General features: G+C 48.1%; 1 protein-coding gene across 1 annotated transcript; it reads left to right on the forward strand.

Annotated features, from left to right (window-relative positions):
• Positions 1 to 412: 412 nt before the first annotated feature.
• LOC311361335 (BTB/POZ domain-containing protein KCTD1) lies at positions 413 to 11,238 on the forward strand (the record flags this gene model as incomplete). Its single annotated transcript, XM_084481503.1, has 5 exons — positions 413 to 714; positions 6,126 to 6,304; positions 7,903 to 8,047; positions 10,234 to 10,539; positions 11,230 to 11,238. The coding sequence occupies exons 1-5, from the start codon at positions 706 to 708 to the stop codon at positions 11,236 to 11,238; spliced, it is 648 nt and encodes a 215-aa protein (XP_084337629.1). The 5' UTR covers positions 413 to 705.
• Between the last annotated feature and the right edge of the window lie 107 nt (positions 11,239 to 11,345).

An 11,345-nucleotide genomic window follows, 5' to 3' on the forward strand; every position in this document is an offset into this window, starting at 1 on the left:
AACTCCATGTCAATTTGCTATACCCTCGATTAACTTAATTGTTGGCTATTCAACAAGTTGTTTAATCCATTCGCGGTGTGAACGGTCGGTGGGTAAAGCCGAAGAAAAAATGTGGTAACATATAAGCTATACGTAAATGAGAGTAAAAAAAAAAAAAAAAAAACAGGACCCCGCCAACAATCTATATAATTATCATCATCTGGTTATTTTCCTCCCTGGCAGAGAAACACTCCATCCATTTGTAGAAATCGCCCGAGGCAACGTTACATCTAAACTAATCATACCGATTAAAATCAGCTTTTCTTCGCAAGAGGGAGGCAATAGGCAAGTTGGCGGCGAGGTTGAGGGTGATGCATATGCAGGGGGGGGGGGGGGGGGGGGGGGGGATAAAATACTACATTTCTTTATTCAGTTTTATAAAAACATAAACTCAACAAAGAGAAAGAGCCATTGCTTTGCTGTGATCTCTTTCTCTGCTCGGAGTTTTATTCCGCAGATTGGTTTAGACTGGGGCAGAGGCATGAGCTAATTGTATCCTGATCTTTGCCTTGAGGGGTTTCAGAGCCCTGAAGCAAGTATACTCAGTATTTTGTTCTGTCTACCTTAGCCAAGCTATTGCATTTCTCACTGGTGTAGGAAAGGAGGCTGATCGTGAGGGCAAATCGGAAGGGAAAAGGTGCACAAAAAGATACTTTGTGCCGCTCTATGTTTCAGGTAAGGAGATTTATTCAGTTTCCTCTTTATTTCCGAGGCTGGGTAGACTGGGACGGATCAGGCGCAGCTGCTTTACGCATGTGCCAGCCGAGGCGAGGGCTACACTTCTGTTCTTGTAGGCAAAATACCAACTACTTCCTGACGATTATTCCTTCGTTATAGCGATATATAGTGAGTGTGAAAATACTTTAGCTCGGATGAGACGTAAAACGGCGGAACGGTCGATCGGACTGCGAGTCTGTCGAGCAAACACTATAGGCGATCGCCCGTGTGAATCCGCTCCTAGCGCGGTCCTCAGCTCCGCACAAATCACCGTTTCACCGTTGCAGTAGCCTACAACTTGCTCTTAACTTACTTAAACGACGTTCATCGTGTAGATATCGGCTGTTTTTCCTCGCAACACTTCTATTTCCTGGCTGCCCCAGATCCTCTAATGAAAGACGCCATTGTGGAGTCATTTGGCCTCAGGGTTTTTGGTTGTATTCTGTAAGACAGGAGGTACCTATTGTACAAACGTCAGTGCAGCTTCGGCTGATCGTCTCTTAATCCTTCCTCTGACCTTATATACGCTGGACTATAGATACCACCTCGTGTAAAGTCATCACTGGGATCATTTGGCACTGACCTGTAACCGCGCGTAACGACCACCAATTGGGTCCAGCGCGACCCTCACTCGTAGTTTCTGTCTGGATGGATGATGGCATAGTTGATCACTTGTGAACTAAAGAAAGTGTGTGTTTTTTGATGTTTTTAACTTTCCTTTATAAATAGGCTATGAATAAAATAAATTCCACGCTAATGACGTTTTTTCGGTCGTAATGTGTTAGAGGCTGTTTCACCTTATATTGTCACCTGAATTGTTTAATTAGCATTAAGATCTTATTAATTTTCTCAATTGGATATCCTGTTTCATAAACAGAATGGAGAGAGTGGCTATCATTTTCTGTACTCACTGAAATGTTTTTTTTTTATGAAATGTTTCATCTCTACTTTAGACACTTGATGGCGCTATAACAACAAAACGCTGAAGTTAAACCATTTTGTCAATCACGGTGATGCTTCGCTCTCCGTTCTCATGCTCCAAAGTTCACAGCGATTTTAATGAACAAGTGTTTATTGCAGTGTAGTAAGAAAACGAATACTACTGCCTATAAATACAAATTCTAAATGTGAGAACAGACTAATATGATTAATTTTAAATTATTGACCATGATGCTTATAGGCCTACCTAGAGCATGTTCATTTCACTAAGAACCAAAATACATACACTATGTTTAAGCACAAGGAGTTACTTTGCAATGAGTAAAGCTAGCAGGGTGCATGTACTGTATATGCAGAAACCTTTGAACCAAATGGCCATGAGCAAGGGACATGAGACGACCCGTCCACATTAGGGAAATATCTGTCCGCCTCTCATCGCTCTCATCTGAAATGCTAATTGTGTCTTGTGTGACACATTGGAACACAGAACAGTTGCATTGTGGGATATACTGTCCAGATGAAACCCATCTGAAATGCATCTGTATGAGAGTGTAGTCAATAATCCAGCCGCCTGTCCTACAACCCAAACGACAGAATAGGTCCACCCCAGTCCACTGAGTACATGGCGCACAGGGCGTGAGTAACCGGCCAGACTTTGAGACTGAATGCTGATAAACCAGCAGACGTAGCCTCTACCTGTATTCTATTTGTGAGGTGCGCGCTGTGACTCTGGCCTGGGGTTTACTATTCTGAAGTATTGCAGAAAAGTGATCCACGCCCTTGATCTTGTTATTCCCGGGCGTCTAGCCAAGTAAAACAAACATGGGCCGTCTCTGATGGCTCTCCTGTGTGGTGACGCTGCACCAACGCTACAGACAGTCACTACTCAAAGTTAATATGGGTCATTAGTGTTCGATTCCGTCGGTGGACATGATGGTTTCCGGACGCTGGGGAAAAAAACAATCGCACAGGTCACGCGTGATTGGACCACCGAAGCGTTGTCCATGCGCCACGTGCCTGACGTGCTCTGACCAATCACACGGCCAGCCTTTTTTCAAAACAGTTCCGAATAGCAACAGGTTACGATGCAGAGGCAGCTTGTGAAGATAGTCCATGTCCCACATGTGTTAAAGTCCCCAGTGCCCTCAGATAAGTGTTTAAACCCAAGTGTCTTTCAACGCTAACTATGCCCACCGGTGGCAGCTCTGCCCCCTTTGACAGTTGTGGGGTAAGAGATGTTCAACCGACAATGGAGGCCATTTTAATCATGTCGTCTCCGTCTCAGAGTGATGAACAAGATACCAGGGAGCCACTCCACGCCATCGCCCCGCCTCTTCCCTGGCCCTCCCGTACCACTTTCCACACACTCACACTTTTCCCATAATGCCTCACTCATATTCTAGCACTCAATCCACCTTTTTTTTTTTCTGCGATGACAAGGCTTTGAGAAAATCCAATTCCACTGAGCTGTTTTTCAGAACTTCTTCTCCTTGTCCTCACACATGCACACACACACGCACACGTGCGCACACACACACACACACACACACACACACACACACACACACCAGCACAACCGCCATCTCCACAAATTAGTCAGGGAACAAATTACCTGCATTTTGAGTGTGATCCCACGCATTTTCTCAGCTGCCTTACACAGGTCCCCTTTTGAAGAGCAGCCATGTGATTTCTCTCTCTCCTCTCTCTATTTCTCTCTCTCTCCTCATCTCCTTCCCTCTCTCTCTCCCCCCCCCCCCCCCCTCTCTCTCGCTCTTTCGTTTGCCCCGCAGGCTCCTTTTTGCCTTCTGCAAAAGGGATTCTGGAGTTGGATTTCTTTTTTTTTTTTTAACTATGCATGGCTGCTGCCTTTCGCTTATCAGCGTGCGCACAAACGGCATGCAAATCAGACCAGCATCACACGGTACACGGGGAGGCCCGCACTCAAAGGCAGGCTTAATTGCTAATTGGGTATCTCAAGGTGTGAAACTCCGGTTTGCCAACTGCGAGGTAGACATGGATGGATGTTTTAAGGCCAGTGGTTGAACTAATTAATTTAAAATGTGGAATGTTATTGAAAAAGATGTGCGAGAGGAGACTCGGCTGCATGTTCTAAGGGGGGTGAAGAAAAAACGATCACGCCTGAAGTGACGAGGTGGTGGTATGACTAGAGTTTCAACCAGACCCTGACAGACAGGTGCATGCGCCCGGTGGTCCAGTGTGGGTCTCCTTGATGTTATTTAGCGGCGTTTGTGTGTGTGTGTGTGTGTGTGTGTGTGTGTGTGTGGGGGGGGGGGGGGGGGGGGGGGGGCGCTCTTTCTCTTGTGAGGAAAACAATTAAAAAATAATTTGCATGTAGCCATGTAGAACATTAATTGCACTGAGTTTACTTTTTTACAGCAGGGTTGAAGTTTGTGGGACTCCTATAGGCCTTAGCCAATAGGGCTCGACTTGGAGGCAATCACTTAACGCACGGTTATTTTAATCGTGCGTGAAATAGTAGACCTCGGGTTTATTTCTCTGTGTTCAGTAAAAGTGTTAACGGGTGTTAATATCAACCATGTGTGATGAGTCGTCCAGCCAATTAGGGTGTTAGTGTAGCCATGGTGATAAAATAGTCACTGAGCATGCCGCTTAACAGTGGGCTTTTATCGACATTGATCTCCCGGCTGAATTGCACCGATGGGAACACGACTGCCTTTCACAAAGACGAACAATGGATTTCAACACCACTACGTGGGACGATGCCCTGGAATAACCGCCTCTAAAGGGCAGCAGGGGGCCAGGGGGCATGTCAAAATACACGGCAAGACGCGCACTTTTTAGATAGTTTTTTATTTAAAAAGAAAACCCATCATGTTAAATAAGAGGCACATGTATTAAAATATCCAGACAATGCGCCAAACGCAGCCTATACCTGCCGCTGAAACAGCGACAGCCCTGAAGGGCCCGGGGCGATGCGCTGCGTAATGTTGTCGGGGGGTTTTGACTTCTCCCAGCCATTGCAAAGAAGCCGCTCTGCCTGACTGCCACGGAAACCGCTTCTCCTCTGGCTGCTGCAAGCTAAGCCCTTTTTTTTCTTCCCTCTCCTATCCTCCACACCCCTTCCAGATTTGGCAGGTGTGGAACTTGAGCATCCTTTCTATCTTCTTAATAACTTGTGTAGTCGTGCGCCCGCTGTAATGGACGAAACGGATATCATGGACTTAACGCATCACAAAACGAGAAAGCGACCGCGTCCAATCAGTTCTTTGGATTCCGAGTCCATGCACGCGTCTCTTAAACGGCTCCCGATCCGAGCGCTGGAGTGCAGGGACCCCTCGCTTATGTTCGCACTTAGAGGAGATCCGATACCTGCAGCGTCTTTGAAGCAAAATGATCATTCCGTGTCTTCCTCTCCGACCACAGTAATGCCAGCGCAGGTAAAAATGCGTAAAGGTCCGATGTTGTCTGAACAAGTGGGTGACTGAAGCCTTAGCAATCGACCGGCCACTTTAACTTTACGTGTTATATTGTAGTTTTAAACGGCGGGATATTGTATTAAGCATAATGGGCCACCGGTGTTGCCATAATGAACCAAAACATGTAAATGCCTCTGTTAACTGTAAGTAGCAAACTGTTAATTGTCTTGCTGTTGTTTTTTTTGTTGTTTTTATTGTTATCCAAAACGTGTTCAGAATACAAAGCTCTTAATAACCACTGTGCACAAAAGTGTTTTGCTGCAAACTAGAAAGCAATTTCCGAATAGGCTTAATCATTTACTCAGAGTTCAAAACTTGGGTCTTTGCTTGGGAGGAAAAAAATACCAGTTGTTCTGGAGGCTTTCACTGAGATTGTCTACTAATTGTGTTTTTTAGGTTAGCGCAGACAATCCCACAAAATCCTATTACATTATTCAAATCAAGACTTGATTGCTCATTTATAATGACTGCGAGATTGATGCACCAAATTAATTTAGCTCTGGAGATTATTGCCCACAGGTATGAATGCTGTGTGGATTGTGGCAACGCATTCAGGTCAAGGTCAGGCTGCTGTTCACTTGCAGACAAATCGACAGTCAGTAGGCAACCGTGGTTGCATTAAAGCCCATGGAGGGCCTCCACGGTGTCTCCCATCCCTTCTCAGATACAGCCTTTTTTTCACACTTTGAGCAGTGGAATGCCTTGCACATGGATTTCATTGTAAACGACTGGCAACTGGACTAGCATTTTAGCCCACAGTGCTAGTGCAGTTGCTACACTCATACCCGACTAGCAATAGATAGCATCCAGTGCTAGTCCAGGTCATACGCCAGACTAGCACAATAGTATATAGTGCTAGTCTGGTTGCTATTCGAAAACACAAGTCATATTCCAGACTGAAGTAGCATCGCATTGTAACTGTATTGATACCATTGATACCATTGGGCTTCCCCCCCCCCCCCTCCCTCACAGGATAACCGCTCCAGCATGTCCCGGCCGATGATCAACCGGTCGCCGGCCTCCCCCCTCAGCAACCAGGGTATCCCCGCGCCCGCCCAGCTCACCAAGTCCAACGCCCCGGTGCACATCGACGTGGGCGGCCACATGTACACCAGCAGCCTGGCCACGCTCACCAAGTACCCAGAGTCCAGGTGAGTCAAGACGGGGTGACGGGTGGGGAGGAGGGGGGTGGGGATGGGGGTGATGATGATCGTGGTGATGGAGGTTATGTTGTTGATGATGATAGTGGTGATGATGGGGACGGTGGTTATGACCGTGATGATGTTGATGGTGATGTTTTCATTGTGTTGTTAAGCACCTTGTATTGCAATTTTGCCACGAAAGGCGCTATATAAATAAAGTTTGATTTGATTTGATAGTGGTGATGGTTATGGTGGTGGTGATGGTAAGGATGGTGATGGTGGTGATGGGGATGATGTTGATACTAGTCTGCCCTGGTCTGTTCAGATGTGTTTTTGCAAAGTAGCTTGTGAGTGCAGGGGTGCATGAGTTCAGGGTGGGCAGTAGAACGTGTATGTCCAGGTTGGTTCCCTGTGTGGTGGACATAGTGCCTACAGTGTGTGTCAAAAGTTGATTCTGCTCAGGTCGGATTTGTATTAACTTTGGCTTGTGGAAATCGCATTGATTCGACACGTACTTGCATGTTAATTCCATTCAAACCAATTAAATAGAAAACCTTTTATTTTTTTATTTTTTTTGAATTATGAATATATCTGACAATAAACACAAAATGGCTCCTGTCGTGGTTTGAAGCCCACAGTTATTTGGAGCAGTAAACAATATGTGGTGGCTTCAAGTCCAACATTCAGCACGCAGACAAAAGCAAGCTCAGTGGTTGTGACAGATGTCACAGCAGCAGCATTGGGCCAAGGGGCAGGGGGGGCCATCTGGAGGCTGGGGGGGCGGCGGTGCTGTCGCCCTGGGCCGGGGCCTCGGGGTGGCACCCCGCCCCAGGCAGCGCTCCACCAGCTGGGCCCAACCTCCACCCCCCCTCTTTCATCTGTTCTTCTTCCGCTCTGTCTTTCCGGCTCCGTCTTTCGTTCTTTCTTTTCTCCTTCTATCTTTTGTACGTTCATAGCCGGTGACTTTATTTAAGTTACCGACGGCTGCACACGTTACGAGCCCACCTGATGCCAGCGAAACTTTACAGTGTCACACCTTGCCTGGTGCTCCCGCACAGCTAGTGTTCAATATTGGTTCTTCCCTCCCTGTCTCTTACTCTACGCCCCCTCCCCTCTCTCTCTCTCTCTCTCTCTCTCTCGCCCTCTCTCTCTCTCTCTCCCTCTCTCTTTCCAGCCCACCGTTTACAGTAAACAGAGGTTGTGATGATGCTCCTGATTAGCCAATTAAATTATGCAACGATGCCAAAGTGATGCCAAACATCAGACTGCTTGTGTCATGGCCTAATCTCTCTCCTCAACCCCTCCACACCCTTTTCCGTCACACCATACCCTCTCTGTCCGTCCCAAATCCATCCCTCTCTTGCTCTCACTCTGATTCCCTCCCTCACTCACTCCCTCTCTCCCACTCTCTCCCTCTATCTCTCCCCATCCTTCCCTCCATCTCTCTCTCTACCACTCCCTCCCTCCCTCCATCTCTCTTTCTTCCACTCTCTCGCTCCCGCCCTCTATCTCTCCCGCACCCACACTACCTCCCTCCCTCCCTCCCCCTCCCTCTCTCTCTTCCTCCCTGCCTCCCACCCTCTCCCTCTCCCCCTCTCTGTGGGCAGAATCGGCCGTCTCTTCGATGGCACGGAGCCCATAGTGCTGGACAGCCTGAAGCAGCACTACTTCATTGACAGGGATGGACACATGTTCCGCTACATCCTCAACTTCCTCCGGACGTCCAAGCTCCTCATCCCAGACGACTTCAAAGTGAGTGGAAGGTCCCGTCGGCCAGTCAGCATTTCCTACCACTCTCAGTATACACAAAGAACTGCCCCACAGCGAGGGAACATGCCCTCGTCCGTCTGCGAGCCCCTTTTTTTACCCCGAATTGGCGCAAACATAAAATAACATAAATATATAAATAAGTGTTAACAGGGCCCGGGGCAAAATAATTAGGCTGTGTGGAATCGGGGCACCGTTACTGGTGAATGTGAAGTGTATGTTTTTTCATATGGTCGGCGGTGGAGTCTTTCAGCTGTTGAGGGAGAGATCCGTCAAGATGTAGATGGAAAAAAACAAACAACCACCCTAACGAAACATATCCAGTGCTGCTGCCTTGAGACCAAATACTTATTAGGCTATTAGGTAGTGGGCCTGTGCTGGAACTTCCTTATTGTAGTTAAGTGTGAGAATCTGTAGGGGATTCTAAACATATGTCACACATTTGTCTGTGTTTGTGTGTGTGTGTGTGTGTGTGTGTGTGTGTGTGTGTGCGTGCGTGTGGGTATGTGTGTGTGTGTGTGTGTGTGTGCGTGTGTGCATGCGTGTGTGCGTGTGCAAGTGTGTGTGTGTGTGTGTGTGTGTGAACTGTGATTCATTTAGGACCGCAATTACCTTAGTACCCCCGATAACACAAATATTCCCAGATATCTGATTGACCGTCTGTCTATGGTTGAGTCCATCCGGGGGATTCACCTACAGTCAGCTAGAATAAACAAACACACACACACACACACACACACACACACACACACACACAAACACACCAAAAAAAAAGAGACAAAGACGGATACGCGGTAACACAGACGCACACGAGAGGTTCATGTCGAGGGCAACATTCAAATTAGTGGAGACTGGGTAAAAAACAGGGAGGACAGGGAGCAGGATGGGAGGCTGGTGTGGTGCTCAGGGCCTGCAGTGCTGAGGGTGTGTGAGAGCGGGCTGCGGGGCGCTCCACACACAGCCCTGTGCTGCACGTCACGCTGCATCTCCTGTGCCCCACTCGGCTCCTTCAGTCCCTCTGCTGCTGCATGCGCTCTCTGCTGGAGCTGAGTGTGTGTGTGTGTGTGTGTGTGTGTGCGTGTGTGTGTGTGTGTGTGTGTGTGTGAGCTGAATTAACTACACAGTAATCGTGGCAACTGTGCAGGCAATTCTGCAGGGTTATGTTTTTTTTATGTATGGGTGTTTGTCTGTGTGTTTGTGTGTGTGTTTGTGTTTGTGTGAGTGTTTGTGTGTGTGCGCAAACTTTTTTTGCATGCACAGTTGTTAAAAGTATAATTATGTTTGAAGTAGCTTAGTGTGTCTAAACCATTTTACATAGGTAATTGGTTTAGAACGGTATTTAAATGCTGGACGATGCTAATGTATGGATGAGGTGAAGAAAATCCAGTCCAGTCTTCATTAGAACGCCAGACTAGCCGTACATTGGTTTGCTGATTCTGAACTGTGTGTGTGTGTGTGTGTGTGCGTGTGTTTGTGTGTGTGTGTGTGTGTGTGTGTGTGTGTGTGTGTGTGTGTGTGTTTGTGCGTGTGTGTGGGTGAATGCACCGCACCCTGATTGAAACTAATTTCCTCATTGCGGGAACTTTCTGTTCCATTTAAAACCGGTGTAGTTATTAAGATCAGGGAAACTGGAACTGAACACACTCTGTTGGCAGACAGACTGGGAGAACTTTCAACCTAAAAACCCCATTCAGCGTTCTGAGAGGCGACGGCTCCTGTGCCCGCAGGCCACCTATTTATAGGCCCATTAAACCACGCCAGCCTCACACACACTCCAGCCCTCATGTTAGGAGGGGACCCGTACGCTCAACATCCATCTCTTGGAAAAACACACTCGTCTAAACGACATGGAAATGCTGATGATCCTACACTGTAAGATCATCAGCGTCTTCAATGGATTTTTGTCAATTTAGTTCAGGGCAAAATATGGACGCATGAAAATAAGTGAATCGTACGGCTTAAAACAGAAAACAAACTAAAAGACTGGAACATGCTTGTCTGCGGGAGAGTACTGTTGCCAAACAAGTGAGAGAAAGAACAGCGTCAGAAAATACAACGTCAACATCAAACACACGCAAACGTTCACATCAACAGACATCATGACTGACTCCAGGAGCCGCCGATAACCCGTCCTCACCCCCTCACCCCCTCACCCTCCCGGGCCCTGATAGGACTACAGCCTGCTGTACGAGGAGGCGCGCTACTTCCAGCTGCAGCCCATGCTGACGGAGCTGGAGCGCTGGCGGCAGGACCGCGAGCTGAGCCGGGTGTCGCGGCCGTGCGAGTGCCTGGTGGTGCGCGTGGCGCCCGACCTGGGCGAGCGCATCACGCTGAGCGGCGACAAGGCCCTCATCGAGGACGTCTTCCCGGAGATCGGCGACGTCATGTGCAACTCGGTCAACGCCGGCTGGAACCACGACTCCACGCACGTCATCCGCTTCCCCCTCAACGGCTACTGCCACCTCAACTCTGTGCAGGTGAGGAGTCCGTCGGTCCGCCGGTCCGCCAGGGGGGGGCCAGGGCGTCTGGGTCGGCTCACAGCGGCCTGCTCCCGTTTCCAGTTGGGGAACGTCTGTATTGTGTTCGCTTTCAGCCGGCGGGGGTTTTTTCGAAATGATGAATAGTACAGTAGGTCTGCATCCAAAAGTGAAAGTAAAAAAGAAAGAAAGCGTAGGCCTGGTACAAGTACAAAAACTAAACAAGAAACCAGGAGAGTACCCGACTGTGCCTCTGATACGTTGTAGTTCTGTGTGGGTATCAATGACATGAGGATTGGGAGGAGGACAAATTTCTCCCAGCAGGTAGACAGACAATCGCCATATCTTTGGTGAGCATCTCTTCATTTGGTTTGCGTTAAAGTCTGAAGACAAGGAGATGTTTTAGCGAGATAAGGTTGTACAGTACAGGTTATCTTGTTTTATCGCTTAGGATAATGCCTGGCAGGAACGACCGGATCTTTGAGCGATTCCAAACATAGCTTTAGCAATCCGTCAGTAACACCAAGATCCCTTGGTCTAACTGGAACCGCATTGAACTGGTATTTAGAACAAACACCCCACTGGGCAGCGCCTCAGGCCCGCATCGACACACCCCTGGGACACATTCCGGGCAAAGCGGCCCTGTCCCACATTGGGTTCAGTTCTCTAAAACCCAATGTGTCTCCTTAGCAACGATGAACAACAACGATGAACACAACAACTGCAGAGGAGCTGTTGTTGTGGGGGGGAAAAAGATGTCTGGGCCATGATTTGGACCGGAGGAAGTAAGATCTCTGACTAGCATC

Source organism: Micromesistius poutassou (genome assembly GCF_964030765.1).
Source record: "Micromesistius poutassou genome assembly, chromosome: 16".
NCBI lineage: Eukaryota > Metazoa > Chordata > Actinopteri > Gadiformes > Gadidae > Micromesistius > Micromesistius poutassou.